General features: G+C 51.1%; 1 protein-coding gene across 1 annotated transcript in view; it reads left to right on the forward strand.

Moving 5' to 3' along the window:
• Window positions 1-12,652, forward strand: part of LOC134802591 (uncharacterized) — a 28,657-nt gene extending 16,005 nt beyond the window's left edge. The window contains exons 8-20 of the mRNA XM_063775228.1: window positions 412-575; window positions 3,651-3,796; window positions 5,930-6,064; window positions 10,936-11,067; window positions 11,100-11,231; window positions 11,275-11,406; window positions 11,450-11,581; window positions 11,625-11,756; window positions 11,800-11,931; window positions 11,975-12,106; window positions 12,150-12,281; window positions 12,325-12,456; window positions 12,500-12,652. Coding sequence (XP_063631298.1) covers window positions 412-575; window positions 3,651-3,796; window positions 5,930-6,064; window positions 10,936-11,067; window positions 11,100-11,231; window positions 11,275-11,406; window positions 11,450-11,581; window positions 11,625-11,756; window positions 11,800-11,931; window positions 11,975-12,106; window positions 12,150-12,281; window positions 12,325-12,456; window positions 12,500-12,652 — 1,786 coding nt within the window. The remainder of the gene's footprint in view (window positions 1-411; window positions 576-3,650; window positions 3,797-5,929; window positions 6,065-10,935; window positions 11,068-11,099; window positions 11,232-11,274; window positions 11,407-11,449; window positions 11,582-11,624; window positions 11,757-11,799; window positions 11,932-11,974; window positions 12,107-12,149; window positions 12,282-12,324; window positions 12,457-12,499) is intronic.
• The last annotated feature ends 3,884 nt before the right edge of the window (window positions 12,653-16,536 follow it).

Raw genomic sequence — 16,536 nt, forward strand, 5'->3', positions numbered from 1 at the left:
TCACAATTTTTAACTTGAAAACTTACGTTTAAGAAAACTTTCTTAAACGTACTTAACCATACCCCGAAGTTAATAGAATTCAATAAAAACACGGTGTAGGTATAGCCCTAACATCCCGAGCACACACGAGCCTGTGCTATAGCCTCCTAAGGCCCAGCCATACAAATGAAAAATGCAAAATTTGCCACTGAAATTTGAACCTACAATGTAGGAACTAGAGTAAATTTTGCGTTTTTCAAAAACTGAACGAAACAAAGCAAAAAAACTCTGTTCCAATCGAATATGATTTAAATTTCATTGAACTGTAAGTACTATAGGTAGGACCTCCTAAGGAGGATATCATGTATGAGCGATAGGGAGGTTCTATTCCACTAACTTCTGTCATCACTTAATTTTGTTTATTTGTTTTAGGCGAGCGGGCGTGTACACAGCCGAAGAAGCAGTATCAGAAGCCAAAAACGCGCTAGTGTCGCTACAGAGCGCCTACATCCGCCAGATGTCGCACCTGCGGTGTTTGTTACAAACCGCGAGGCTTAAATACTTGCGGGAGGTCAAGGCAGAGAAGGAGTTGTACTGTAAGTGTCGCTTATATCACGAACTGGTGTCGCTACGCGCGTTCCAAGAGTTCCGTACATTACTAAATTTTTAACAATGTATTCTTTATATGAGAAACGCGAGTGAATTGCCTTTAAAAAACCCGTAGGGGATGGATCAAAAACTAAGTAATTAGTCCGACTCACGCTTGACTGGGTATTTCTAATAGATTTTCCTGTCATCTATAGGTAAAGACCTAGTTTTTGTATTTTTTTTTTTTTTCAAAATTTTAGACCCAGTAGCTTCGGAGATAAGGGGGGGGGGGGGGGGGTAATTTTTTGCCTATTTTCTTAAATTACTTCTAAACTGTTTTGTTCTAAAATTATAACAAAAATATATATTTTAAATTCTCACAATGAGCTCTTTCATTTGATATGTAACACGATATAGTTTGAAAAACTTATTTTTTTAATTATCTCATTTACCCCCATGTTTAAAATTCCTTTTTTTACGTTACATGTCCGTCTTTGGGTCACAAACTTACATATGTGTACCAAATTTTAACTTAATTGGTCCAGTAGTTTCGGAGAAAATGAGCTGTGACAGACGGACAGACAGACGCACGAGTGATCCTATAGCGCGACCGCGGCACATGCTAACAGGTTACCGACGTCAAACAGACTGCGTCCCGCCGGTATCACGCCCCGCTTCTGTCGCGCCCCGCGCCGCGCGGCCCCTTGCGTCCACGCGGCGCGTGCGCAGCGCTGCGCCGCGCGGACGCGGCGGCCCGCCGCGTCGCGCAACTCGCGCAAGGTCACATCAGTCGGATCGGACGTTAGGCAGCGAGCGGCCCGCCGCGTCGCGCAACTCGCGCAAGGTCACATCAGTCGGATCGGACGTTAGGCAGCGAGCGGCCCGCCGCGTCGCGCAACTCGCGCAAGGTCACATCAGTCGGATCGGACGTTAGGCAGCGAGCGGTGCGCCGCGTCGCGCAACTCGCGCAAGGTCACATCAGTCGGATCGGACGTTAGGCAGCGAGCGGTGCGCCGCGTCGCGCAACTCGCGCAAGGTCACATCAGTCGGATCGGACGTTAGGCAGCGAGCGGCCCGCCGCGTCGCGCAACTCGCGCAAGGTCACATCAGTCGGATCGGACGTTAGGCAGCGAGCGGCCCGCCGCGTCGCGCAACTCGCGCAAGGTCACATCAGTCGGATCGGACGTTAGGCAGCGAGCGGCCCGCCGCGTCGCGCAACTCGCGCAAGGTCACATCAGTCGGATCGGACGTTAGGCAGCGAGCGGCCCGCCGCGTCGCGCAACTCGCGCAAGGTCACATCAGTCGGATCGGACGTTAGGCAGCGAGCGGTGCGCCGCGTCGCGCAACTCGCGCAAGGTCACATCAGTCGGATCGGACGTTAGGCAGCGAGCGGCCCGCCGCGTCGCGCAACTCGCGCAAGGTCACATCAGTCGGATCGGACGTTAGGCAGCGAGCGGCCCGCCGCGTCGCGCAACTCGCGCAAGGTCACATCAGTCGGATCGGACGTTAGGCAGCGAGCGGCCCGCCGCGTCGCGCAACTCGCGCAAGGTCACATCAGTCGGATCGGACGTTAGGCAGCGAGCGGCCCGCCGCGTCGCGCAACTCGCGCAAGGTCACATCAGTCGGATCGGACGTTAGGCAGCGAGCGGCCCGCCGCGTCGCGCAACTCGCGCAAGGTCACATCAGTCGGATCGGACGTTAGGCAGCGAGCGGCCCGCCGCGTCGCGCAACTCGCGCAAGGTCACATCAGTCGGATCGGACGTTAGGCAGCGAGCGGCCCGCCGCGTCGCGCAACTCGCGCAAGGTCACATCAGTCGGATCGGACGTTAGGCAGCGAGCGGTGCGCCGCGTCGCGCAACTCGCGCAAGGTCACATCAGTCGGATCGGACGTTAGGCAGCGAGCGGCCCGCCGCGTCGCGCAACTCGCGCAAGGTCACATCAGTCGGATCGGACGTTAGGCAGCGAGCGGCCCGCCGCGTCGCGCAACTCGCGCAAGGTCACATCAGTCGGATCGGACGTTAGGCAGCGAGCGGTGCGCCGCCTTGGCAGAACAGACATCGCGTCGCCATCACGCGGCGCTGCGTCGCGCCGGCTGTTTGGCCAGGCCTTTAGGGTTCCGTTTTTTCTTTTTAAGGTACGGAACCCTAAAAATGACTTCTGATTCGGTTAATATTAGATATATATATAGGTACTGATTTAGATTAGTAATGTTACTAGTTACTTATTAGGTAACGTTTTCTCAAGATACTACAGTATGGGGTTTTTTCAAAAAGGAGTGTACAGGTTTTTAAAGCATTGCTACGGTGAACGCTTACCATCAGGCGGGTTGTATGTCTGTTTGCCCAGTGGCATGGCGGCGGCGTGGCGTGGTATAAATAATATGAATTATTTCACACCATGCACGAAACAAAGCACCAGGAAAATATTAGAAAAACCTAGACCGTAGCTATTTTCAGACTCAATTTCTATTTAATAAATCAGGAAGATCTATAAAGAGTAGGTAACTTGACCGTGACGTCATTGTTCTGTATTTCATAGAGATTCCATAGTTGCTAATCGTTTTGACAATTCCAATAAAGAAACTGATTTGACTAAGCAGTCAACTACCCTATTCAGTCTTAACTTTACATCAGACTTGTGGCAAAAACGAGTGTTTGAGAAAATGAAACATCGATAAATCTGTTATCGTTAAGTCATAGATTCATATTTAAAATATGTACCTAATTGCTGTAGGTAAGTTACCGAGAAATTTCAATAATGCAAGTCAATAATAAGCGGTACATAATTTCTTTATTACCTACATACACATACATACAAAACGTAAACTGTAGTATACAGTGCCAAAAGAATAGGAAACTGTCAATATATCAAAAGAGAAGAAGATATCTAACGTGTTATGTATTTCGCGGTAGCTATCTTCTTATACAATGTAATAAATATCGAAGTATAATACTTAGAAGTGTAACGTTAAGGTAACATCGATAACAGACATGTCGATATTTTATTTTGTCAAACACTTTATTATGCCACAAACCCTTCTATGTCTGGTTTACATTTTATTCACCTTCATATGTTATTTCCAGGCAGCATCAACGCGCAGGCCCGCAGCGGGCCGCTGACCGTCCGCGAGCGTCGGCAACTCCGCAAGCTGAAATGCTACGCCGGCTACCACAGGAAACATGGCCACGACGCTGTGCTCGCTAGGAAACTGCAGAGGAAGCGGGCCAAGGTTGGTAGCGACTCTCTTAAACTTCATTTAACATGTTAATTAATTTTTCACCACACCAGCTCGGAAAGGCTTACTTTGCACTTCAAAAACTGATAGCAAAGTTGCATTTTATTCACATGTGAGGCAAAGTAATCAAATGCAAATTTTGAGTTGTTTTCTTATGTTTGCTAATAGAATTGACTTTTAAATGATGACTTTGGATGATAAATATTTAAAAACATTCATTTGGATTTGATTTTGTTTGATATTTTACATTTAATATTTGCTTCGGGTTGGTGTGGTGAAAAATGTTGTTTCGCTCGTAGGCAAATTTTGTTTAACCCTCGTGCTTTGAGACCCTCGCAACGCTCAAGATTCCATTTTCGAACCACTCGCTACGCTCGTGGTTCAACTTTGTGGTCTTTCGCTTGCCCGGGTATCAATATAAGCACGAGTGGTTTAACAACAACTTTGCCCCCTTGTAAAACAAATAACTATTATTAGCAGGGGAGAATTTCGACTGCGGGATAATTTAAACTAATCGAAATATCTTCCATGTTTTACATTATTAACTAGAGTCACACGCAACACATCTTTTTCGCTATCTGGACCAGGGATGTTACGGAGCTCCGGTTCCGTTTCCGTTAAGGCGGAACTTCCGTTTGGTATTACACATCCGTTTCTGTTCCGGTTCCGTTATGTTTGAAACGGAAGTTATAACGGATGTCAATGCTTCGCGCGGCGGCGGCGTAAGTACATCAAAAACAAACAGGTTCATACCAGTCATTCGCTCATCGCCCCGCTTGCCACGTGCTACGCTAATTTGTTGTTTGTTTCTATACTTTGTTTTATTCGTGTTATTAAAATTAAAATCGTATGTGTTCTGTTGTGTACTGACTACTGACTGTGTGTAGTGTGTGTGGTGAATGTTAGTGTGTAAAAAAACGCACAATCAAGCCGAAATCAAGTTCGATTTGGAACTATTTTGATGAAGTTAGTGGGGATCCGGCTAAGTGTAAACTTTGTCTGAAGGTTTATTCTAGAAAGGGGAAAACGACTACATCGTTAAAAAGTTAGGTTCCGATTCTGGTTCCTGTTCAGTTTTCGATTCCGTTTCCGTTTTCGGTTCCGTTTCCGTTTTTGGTTCCGTTAAACTAAATTGAAAACATCTGTTTCCGTTTTCGGTTCCGATAAAACCACATCCGTTACATCCCTGATCTGGACACACATGGTACTCTAGTTAATAATGTAAAACGTGGAAGATATTTCGATTAGGGCTTGTGCACAAATCACGCGAGGTTCGATAGGGGGTGGATGGGTCACGAAAAAACGATAGATCACGTTGGGGGAGGGGGGGGTATAAGGAAACCTCACGTGTATTTTTCTACAGTGAACGAAACTATGAACAAAACACCTACCACATGAGTAGATACTTTTTCTCGGTTTCACTCTGCACTTCAAAATAGCGAGTCTATTTAACGAAAATAGAAAAATAAACAAGATTTTCTATATACAATACTATTTTTCTTAAAATTTGGTCACATGAAAACAATTCAAAAAAATACACGTGAGGTTGTGTGGGGGGAGGGGGGGGTAGCGAAAAACCTCACCAAATATCACCAGGGGGGAGGGGGGGTCAAAAAGTAGCTGAAAACACGTCGCGTGATATGTGCACAACCCCTTAGTTGAGATTAACCCGCAGTCGGAATTGGCCCCCGCACCTTAACCTAACTTACACAGAATGATAATCTGTCTGAATGATACTATGCCAAATATGAATCTGGTAAAGATTGGTTTGGCAAGTAAATTTTCTGTGATAATAATAATTTGGTTGCGATACTGGAGATGTCAATATAGCGCCCTCTGTAGTGAACAATTGGCTGTTTTTAATCCCATTCTCGCGAGCAAAATGCGAACTCAACGATAGGAGGACAAAGGTTGAATATGGCACTAGTGTGTCCCGAGCGTCGGCGTCTAGTCAACTCTATGACTCATACTCTATACTCTACTTGACGCAATGTTGACGCAACTGCGCAGCGACGCCGTTTTCCATAGCGCTAACTAGACGCCGACGCTCAAAAGACGCTAGTGGGTGGTGGCTAGCTTGAATGGTAGTATATGAATCACAATGTAATAAAATAACCTCTATCCCAGGTAAACTTGGTAGCCAACCGTCCCGTGCCCTCGCATGCTCGCTGCACGTTCGCCGAGGGCAGCGCACGGTGCGCTAACAACGTCGTGCCGGCCGCCAAGCACTGCCTCAAGCACATCATGAACGATCGCCATCAGGTATGGCTACATCTATCTATATATATATATATATAACTTGGTAGCCAACCGTCCCGTGCCCTCGCACGCTCGCTGCACGTTCGCCGAGGGCAGCGCACGGTGCGCTAACAACGTCGTGCCGGCCGCCAAGCACTGCCTCAAGCACATCATGAACGATCGCCATCAGGTATGGCTACATCTATCTATATATATATATATATAACTTGGTAGCCAACCGTCCCGTGCCCTCGCACGCTCGCTGCACGTTCGCCGAGGGCAGCGCACGGTGCGCTAACAACGTCGTGCCGGCCGCCAAGCACTGCCTCAAGCACATCATGAACGATCGCCATCAGGTATGGCTACATCTATCTATATATATATATATATAACTTGGTAGCCAACCGTCCCGTGCCCTCGCACGCTCGCTGCACGTTCGCCGAGGGCAGCGCACGGTGCGCTAACAACGTCGTGCCGGCCGCCAAGCACTGCCTCAAGCACATCATGAACGATCGCCATCAGGTATGGCTACATCTATCTATATATATATATATATATAACTTGGTAGCCAACCGTCCCGTGCCCTCGCACGCTCGCTGCACGTTCGCCGAGGGCAGCGCACGGTGCGCTAACAACGTCGTGCCGGCCGCCAAGCACTGCCTCAAGCACATCATGAACGATCGCCATCAGGTATGGCTACATCTATCTAAAGTCTATTTCAATAGAACTTGCTAACTATGTAAACAAACAACGTAACTTTGTTTTATCACTGTTTCTCTTTGAATTTTTACACCACCTCATCAAATACCATTGAAACCAAACACATATACACTATTGAAACGGTCCGTTCCGTAAAATACATAAATATATAACTGTATCTTGGATATTCAATTAAAAGTTTAAAATGGGTTCATAAGTTAGGTTATGAGGACCTAATGGAATGACGGTTTTGTTTCTTTTAAATTCTACAATTGCCCATGATGGGTAGTGTTGTGACTAAAGTTTGTGATATAAACCCGCTACACACTACCCAACCCATGATCTGTACCTACCGCCGCGGTTATAAAATACATCAATACATCATTCTTAAGTACTAATTTGTCTTCTGATCGTGATTAAACAAATTAAAAATATGTAACTACATGTTTTTTACTTTTGGTATTTTATTATTCGAGATGGTTTGACATTAGTAAAGTAGTAAGTAGGAGTCTTGCCCATCACTGGTAAATTCATCATTCAGAGACAATTTCAATATGGCGGTTTGTTTACATAGTTAGCAAGTTCTATTGAAATAGACTTTATATATATATAACTTGGTAGCCAACCGTCCCGTGCCCTCGCACGCTCGCTGCACGTTCGCCGAGGGCAGCGCACGGTGCGCTAACAACGTCGTGCCGGCCGCTAAGCACTGCCTCAAGCACATCATGAACGATCGCCATCAGGTATGGCTACATCTATCTATATATATATATAACTTGGTAGCCAACCGTCCCGTGCCCTCGCACGCTCGCTGCACGTTCGCCGAGGGCAGCGCACGGTGCGCTAACAACGTCGTGCCGGCCGCCAAGCACTGCCTCAAGCACATCATGAACGATCGCCATCAGGTATGGCTACATCTATCTATATATATATAACTTGGTAGCCAACCGTCCCGTGCCCTCGCACGCTCGCTGCACGTTCGCCGAGGGCAGCGCACGGTGCGCTAACAACGTCGTGCCGGCCGCCAAGCACTGCCTCAAGCACATCATGAACGATCGCCATCAGGTATGGCTACATCTATCTATATATATATAACTTGGTAGCCAACCGTCCCGTGCCCTCGCACGCTCGCTGCACGTTCGCCGAGGGCAGCGCACGGTGCGCTAACAACGTCGTGCCGGCCGCCAAGCACTGCCTCAAGCACATCATGAACGATCGCCATCAGGTATGGCTACATCTATCTATATATATATAACTTGGTAGCCAACCGTCCCGTGCCCTCGCACGCTCGCTGCACGTTCGCCGAGGGCAGCGCACGGTGCGCTAACAACGTCGTGCCGGCCGCCAAGCACTGCCTCAAGCACATCATGAACGATCGCCATCAGGTATGGCTACATCTATCTATATATATATATAACTTGGTAGCCAACCGTCCCGTGCCCTCGCACGCTCGCTGCACGTTCGCCGAGGGCAGCGCACGGTGCGCTAACAACGTCGTGCCGGCCGCTAAGCACTGCCTCAAGCACATCATGAACGATCGCCATCAGGTATGGCTACATCTATCTATATATATATATAACTTGGTAGCCAACCGTCCCGTGCCCTCGCACGCTCGCTGCACGTTCGCCGAGGGCAGCGCACGGTGCGCTAACAACGTCGTGCCGGCCGCCAAGCACTGCCTCAAGCACATCATGAACGATCGCCATCAGGTATGGCTACATCTATCTATATATATATAACTTGGTAGCCAACCGTCCCGTGCCCTCGCACGCTCGCTGCACGTTCGCCGAGGGCAGCGCACGGTGCGCTAACAACGTCGTGCCGGCCGCCAAGCACTGCCTCAAGCACATCATGAACGATCGCCATCAGGTATGGCTACATCTATCTATATATATATAACTTGGTAGCCAACCGTCCCGTGCCCTCGCACGCTCGCTGCACGTTCGCCGAGGGCAGCGCACGGTGCGCCAACAACGTCGTGCCGGCCGCCAAGCACTGCCTCAAGCACATCATGAACGATCGCCATCAGGTATGGCTACATCTATCTATATATATATATAACTTGGTAGCCAACCGTCCCGTGCCCTCGCACGCTCGCTGCACGTTCGCCGAGGGCAGCGCACGGTGCGCTAACAACGTCGTGCCGGCCGCCAAGCACTGCCTCAAGCACATCATGAACGATCGCCATCAGGTATGGCTACATCTATCTATATATATATAACTTGGTAGCCAACCGTCCCGTGCCCTCGCACGCTCGCTGCACGTTCGCCGAGGGCAGCGCACGGTGCGCTAACAACGTCGTGCCGGCCGCCAAGCACTGCCTCAAGCACATCATGAACGATCGCCATCAGGTATGGCTACATCTATCTATATATATATAACTTGGTAGCCAACCGTCCCGTGCCCTCGCACGCTCGCTGCACGTTCGCCGAGGGCAGCGCACGGTGCGCCAACAACGTCGTGCCGGCCGCCAAGCACTGCCTCAAGCACATCATGAACGATCGCCATCAGGTATGGCTACATCTATCTATATATATATAACTTGGTAGCCAACCGTCCCGTGCCCTCGCACGCTCGCTGCACGTTCGCCGAGGGCGTTTTCTCGTGCGCACACCCCTATCTGTCACGACTACTATATCCAAGCCGAAAATTTAAAAAAAGTAACAGAGGTTAAAGATTTAGGTTTAAAATTTACATCTGATTTGAGATTTCGGGATCATATTAAAAATATTTGTAAAAAAGCTTACAGGATGCTTGGTTTTGTACTGCGTCGGTCTCACAGCTTTACGAACATTGGAGCAGTTGCGGCTTTATATAATGCTCTCGTCCGCAGCAATCTCGAATGTAATGCAGTAATCTGGGCTCCGCATGAGGCGAAATACCAGTTAATGATCGAACGTATACAAAATAAATTTATTCGTTTTCTGTATTTACGACAATATGGAGTATATCCTTTTTACCCTCTTATGTATCCCACGTTGTTTGTCCTGGGCATGGTGGGATACAACGAGTTGCAGGTGCGCAGAGAGCTGTGTCTGGCGACATACTTGTTCCGATTGCTGCGGGGGAAAGCCTACAACAGTGTTGTGTTGAGCTGTGTGAGCCTGTACGTGCCCGACAGGTACGTGTGGCGGCGGCTCCGGCCGCGGCTGCTGGCCGAGCGGCGCGGGCGCACCAACCTGCTCGGGAAGGCGCCGCTGACGCGCGCGGTCCGGACCCTTAACCTAGTCGCCGAGAACATTGATTTGTTTTGGTGTTCTCTGACTGAATTCACTAAGTCCACATTGTTCATATTATGTTATATGCGACATAACATCAATTAGAGATATACGTATGTTAGATAGATATATAATTATATATGTTAATAGTTGCACTATTGTCTTAGGTTTAGCACCTGTAAAGATAGTTGTAAGTGTGGAAATAAAAAAAAAAGAAAAAAAAAAAAAAAGGTATGGCTACATCTATCTATATATATATAACTTGGTAGCCAACCGTCCCGTGCCCTCGCACGCTCGCTGCACGTTCGCCGAGGGCAGCGCACGGTGCGCCAACAACGTCGTGCCGGCCGCCAAGCACTGCCTCAAGCACATCATGAACGATCGGCATCAGGTATGGGCTAATAACTGGAGTCGCCTTTAACCTTTTGACCGTCAAAGACGTCAACTGACGCGCGCAGCTACAGCTCAATATTACGTTACGTACAAATCATGTACAAATAGCAATACATTTGACGTCCCCTCCCCCGCAAAAATCGGCAGACTGTGTCGTACAGAAAATGACAGCCATGACGTCTCCAGTTACTAAATGCTCTAAGATTATACAGGATGGCCCATTTAGATCGGTCAGTATGGGAAAAATATGAAATTATAAGACATAGCTACGACGATCTCTTTTTAGGAACCATGTCATCGGAGTAACAAGAAAAACTGCATTTAAATAAAATGTGTACTAAGCTCGGGAATCGTACCCGGAAGTTTTGAAAAATAAAACTAACACTATTTCTATTTAGATATCGATTGTGTAGTAAATGTTACTATGAAACATGATGTCTGAAGTGAATAAAATGCATTGTTTTCATATCCTTCAATTTATTTTAGTAGGTTTTCGAAAATACGTCGGAATTTAAGGTAAAAACAATGAAATTATATCACGGTAGACCCGTTAGTGTAATTAAATATGAATCCGTTTGGTGTCAGGTGCTGTTCACGGCGTGCGGCGACGTGCGCGGGCTGAGCGCGTGCGCGGAGCCGGTGGCGCGGCTGCCCCTGCCGGCGGCGCAGTGCCGCCACCACACCATGCCGCCCACCTACACTGTCTTCACGCTCAAGGTATGTATGAGCACGGATCCGTGTGGTGGCAGGTGCTGTTCACGGCGTGCGGCGACGTGCGCGGGCTGAGCGCGTGCGCGGAGCCGGTGGCGCGGCTGCCCCTGCCGGCGGCGCAGTGCCGCCACCACACCATGCCGCCCACCTACACTGTCTTCACGCTCAAGGTATGTAACTGTTCGATGTGAGCACGGATCCGTGTGGTGGCAGGTGCTGTTCACGGCGTGCGGCGACGTGCGCGGGCTGAGCGCGTGCGCGGAGCCGGTGGCGCGGCTGCCCCTGCCGGCGGCGCAGTGCCGCCACCACACCATGCCGCCCACCTACACTGTCTTCACGCTCAAGGTATGTAACTGTTCGATGTGAGCACGGATCCGTGTGGTGGCAGGTGCTGTTCACGGCGTGCGGCGACGTGCGCGGGCTGAGCGCGTGCGCGGAGCCGGTGGCGCGGCTGCCCCTGCCGGCGGCGCAGTGCCGCCACCACACCATGCCGCCCACCTACACTGTCTTCACGCTCAAGGTATGTAACTGTTCGATGTGAGCACGGATCCGTGTGGTGGCAGGTGCTGTTCACGGCGTGCGGCGACGTGCGCGGGCTGAGCGCGTGCGCGGAGCCGGTGGCGCGGCTGCCCCTGCCGGCGGCGCAGTGCCGCCACCACACCATGCCGCCCACCTACACTGTCTTCACGCTCAAGGTATGTAACTGTTCGATGTGAGCACGGATCCGTGTGGTGGCAGGTGCTGTTCACGGCGTGCGGCGACGTGCGCGGGCTGAGCGCGTGCGCGGAGCCGGTGGCGCGGCTGCCCCTGCCGGCGGCGCAGTGCCGCCACCACACCATGCCGCCCACCTACACTGTCTTCACGCTCAAGGTATGTAACTGTTCGATGTGAGCACGGATCCGTGTGGTGGCAGGTGCTGTTCACGGCGTGCGGCGACGTGCGCGGGCTGAGCGCGTGCGCGGAGCCGGTGGCGCGGCTGCCCCTGCCGGCGGCGCAGTGCCGCCACCACACCATGCCGCCCACCTACACTGTCTTCACGCTCAAGGTATGTAACTGTTCGATGTGAGCACGGATCCGTGTGGTGGCAGGTGCTGTTCACGGCGTGCGGCGACGTGCGCGGGCTGAGCGCGTGCGCGGAGCCGGTGGCGCGGCTGCCCCTGCCGGCGGCGCAGTGCCGCCACCACACCATGCCGCCCACCTACACTGTCTTCACGCTCAAGGTATGTAACTGTTCGATGTGAGCACGGATCCGTGTGGTGGCAGGTGCTGTTCACGGCGTGCGGCGACGTGCGCGGGCTGAGCGCGTGCGCGGAGCCGGTGGCGCGGCTGCCCCTGCCGGCGGCGCAGTGCCGCCACCACACCATGCCGCCCACCTACACTGTCTTCACGCTCAAGGTATGTAACTGTTCGATGTGAGCACGGATCCGTGTGGTGGCAGGTGCTGTTCACGGCGTGCGGCGACGTGCGCGGGCTGAGCGCGTGCGCGGAGCCGGTGGCGCGGCTGCCCCTGCCGGCGGCGCAGTGCCGCCACCACACCATGCCGCCCACCTACACTGTCTTCACGCTCAAGGTATGTAACTGTTCGATGTGAGCACGGATCCGTGTGGTGGCAGGTGCTGTTCACGGCGTGCGGTGACGTGCGCGGGCTGAGCGCGTGCGCGGAGCCGTCGGCGCGGCTGCCCCTGCCGGCGGCGCAGTGCCGCCACCACACCATGCCGCCCACCTACACTGTCTTCACGCTCAAGGTATGTAACTGTTCGATGTGAGCACGGATCCGTGTGGTGGCAGGTGCTGTTCACGGCGTGCGGCGACGTGCGCGGGCTGAGCGCGTGCGCGGAGCCGGTGGCGCGGCTGCCCCTGCCGGCGGCGCAGTGCCGCCACCACACCATGCCGCCCACCTACACTGTCTTCACGCTCAAGGTATGTAACTGTTCGATGTGAGCACGGATCCGTGTGGTGGCAGGTGCTGTTCACGGCGTGCGGCGACGTGCGCGGGCTGAGCGCGTGCGCGGAGCCGGTGGCGCGGCTGCCCCTGCCGGCGGCGCAGTGCCGCCACCACACCATGCCGCCCACCTACACTGTCTTCACGCTCAAGGTATGTAACTGTTCGATGTGAGCACGGATCCGTGTGGTGGCAGGTGCTGTTCACGGCGTGCGGCGACGTGCGCGGGCTGAGCGCGTGCGCGGAGCCGGTGGCGCGGCTGCCCCTGCCGGCGGCGCAGTGCCGCCACCACACCATGCCGCCCACCTACACTGTCTTCACGCTCAAGGTATGTAACTGTTCGATGTGAGCACGGATCCGTGTGGTGGCAGGTGCTGTTCACGGCGTGCGGCGACGTGCGCGGGCTGAGCGCGTGCGCGGAGCCGGTGGCGCGGCTGCCCCTGCCGGCGGCGCAGTGCCGCCACCACACCATGCCGCCCACCTACACTGTCTTCACGCTCAAGGTATGTAACTGTTCGATGTGAGCACGGATCCGTGTGGTGGCAGGTGCTGTTCACGGCGTGCGGCGACGTGCGCGGGCTGAGCGCGTGCGCGGAGCCGGTGGCGCGGCTGCCCCTGCCGGCGGCGCAGTGCCGCCACCACACCATGCCGCCCACCTACACTGTCTTCACGCTCAAGGTATGTAACTGTTCGATGTGAGCACGGATCCGTGTGGTGGCAGGTGCTGTTCACGGCGTGCGGCGACGTGCGCGGGCTGAGCGCGTGCGCGGAGCCGGTGGCGCGGCTGCCCCTGCCGGCGGCGCAGTGCCGCCACCACACCATGCCGCCCACCTACACTGTCTTCACGCTCAAGGTATGTAACTGTTCGATGTGAGCACGGATCCGTGGTGGTGGCAGGTGCTGTTCACGGCGTGCGGCGACGTGCGCGGGCTGAGCGCGTGCGCGGAGCCGGTGGCGCGGCTGCCCCTGCCGGCGGCGCAGTGCCGCCACCACACCATGCCGCCCACCTACACTGTCTTCACGCTCAAGGTATCTATCTTTTTAAAGTCCTATGGCTATGCAATGTTCTGCCGCCAGAGTGCAGCACTAGTGCACACAGTAGGTAAACCATAGAGTAACTTATATATACTAGGCCTTGAAACAGTTTTTTGACAAGTTTTCACACTTTTCACTACCTTTTTGACAATGTACTATTTGTTATTTCAGAAGGACGAGTCCGACAGCGACTCGTCGCGCTCGTCGGGGGCGTGACCCTCGGGCTCCGGCCTCGCGCCGTGCGGGCCGCAGGGCTCCGATACCGACTGAAACTTTGAATCTATATGCAGCGACGACCTTTACCCTTGTCTTTTATGATAAGTACAAAACGAGATCCAAGGGTTCTCCGCCATCTTTGAAAAGTTGTCTTCTCAATAAGGTGTTGTCACATAAGATAAAATTTGCATTTGTATACCTTGAGCCACAGTATTATTAATTATTATAAATACCAAACAGGGCGGAAAACGTCCGTCTGGGCGTCCCAGATACCGCTGGAGTGACGAAGCCCAAAAAGACCTGTCGGCCCTCGAAGTACCCAACTGGCGCGAAGTGGCGCAGAATAGGGCAGAGTGGCGCTCTCTTGTGTGAGAGGCCAAGATCCTCTTTGGGTCACTGAGCCAGTGATGTATGTATAAATACCAAAATTGCAGAAAAATTCCCATGAAGAGAAGAATGTAATTAATTATTGTAAATGTAAAATTAATCTAAGATAAATAATATAAGTGCCATTCTTAAGAGCGCTCTTACAAGAAAAGTCGAAATAATGCAAAATTGATGATACTAGTCGACGAAATTCAGGACTTTGCGCTCATTATTAGAAACAATGAGTACTTGTTCCAGTAAAAGCGTCTTCTTATCTTTATAAATATCGTTGTAAATATTAGAAAAAGGACTTATTAAATTAGTAATGATTTTTTTTCTGATGGTCGTTTCCGAAAAACCCCGTGCAGCACTGAATGGCGAGCTCTTATTTGGAAATGTTGAGAATTTTACTCTGCTAAACCTGGCTATTTTGTATTACTAATACCCTGTACTTTAGGCATATCAAACTATATTTTTCCTACATACCTTTGAGAAAGAGAAAATCAAAGTAAAACGAACTCGATTTTCTCTCCGAAACAAGTGTCAATTCCTACGAAAATCTACTTAATATCGAAGTCATTTTCATACTCAAACAATCTGCAACGTTTGCTTATACTGTTGGTATACATTAGTGTTTATGAAATTCTACTATAATTTTTTGGCAATTTTTTGAAAACTACTCTATATTACCGATGACGCGCGCTGCGCCAGCTCAGTGCCGCGGCAGAGCTTGTAGAGGCAGGACGTGTGTCGGTCGGCTTCGCACATTTTCAACGGCGACGACGAGGTTTTTTATCATTGTGTGCGGCGGGCGCCGTGTAAAACGCTATATTGTGTGCGTGTAAACCGCAACGAGAGACTTTGATCCTAGCACTGTTTTTATAGTATTATAATTTATAATGGTACAGTTTAATAAACTACCGGACAGGATTAAAAATATTTGAAACGACCTGACATTCTATATGTATTTATTTGACTCAAGATAGTACTCAGGGTCTGATGATGGAGCCGGAAGGTGGTCACCGGTACCAATCAACCATGCAACTAAACCACTTCGTGTTTAGGCTCGTTTTATTCATTCAACAAGATCTTTGACACAAGATAGTACTCAGGGTCTGATGATGGAGCCGGAAGGTGGTCACCGGTACCAATCAACCATGCAACTAAACCACTTCGTGTTTGGGCTCGTTTGATTCGGCTCAACAAGATCTTTGACTTAAGATAGTACTCAGGGTCTGATGATGGAGCCGGAAGGTGGTCACCAGTACCAATCAACAATGCAACTAAACCACTTCGTGTTTAGGCTCGTTTTATTCGTCTCAACAAGATCTTTGACTTAAGATAGTACTCAGGGTCGATGATGGAGCCGGAAGGTGGTCACCGGTACCAATCAACCATGCAACTAAGCCACTTCGTGTTTGGGCTCGTTTGATTCGTCTCAACAAGATCTTTGGCACAAGATAATACTCAGGGTCTGATGATGGAGCCGGAAGGTGGTCACCGGTACCAATCAACCATGCAACTAAACCACTTCGTGTTTAGGCTCGTTTGATTCGTCTCAACAAGATCTTTGACACAAGATAGTACTCAGGCTCTGATGATGGAGCCGGCAGGTGGTCACCGGTACCAATCAACCATGCCACTAAACCACTTCGTGTTTAGGCTCGTTTTATTCGTTTCTATAAGATCTTTGACACAAGATAGTACTCAGGGTCTGATGTTGGAGCCGGAAGGTGGTCACCGGTACCAATCAACCATGCAACTAAACCACTTCGTGTTTAGGCTCGTTTGATTCGTCTCAACAAGACCTTGGACACAAGGTAGTACTCAGGATCTGATGATGGAGCTGGAAGGTGGCCACGGGTACCAGTCTACCATGTAACTGAACCACTTCGTGTTTGGGCTCGTTTGATTTG

Source organism: Cydia splendana, chromosome 25 (genome assembly GCF_910591565.1).
Source record: "Cydia splendana chromosome 25, ilCydSple1.2, whole genome shotgun sequence".
Classification (NCBI taxonomy): domain Eukaryota; kingdom Metazoa; phylum Arthropoda; class Insecta; order Lepidoptera; family Tortricidae; genus Cydia; species Cydia splendana.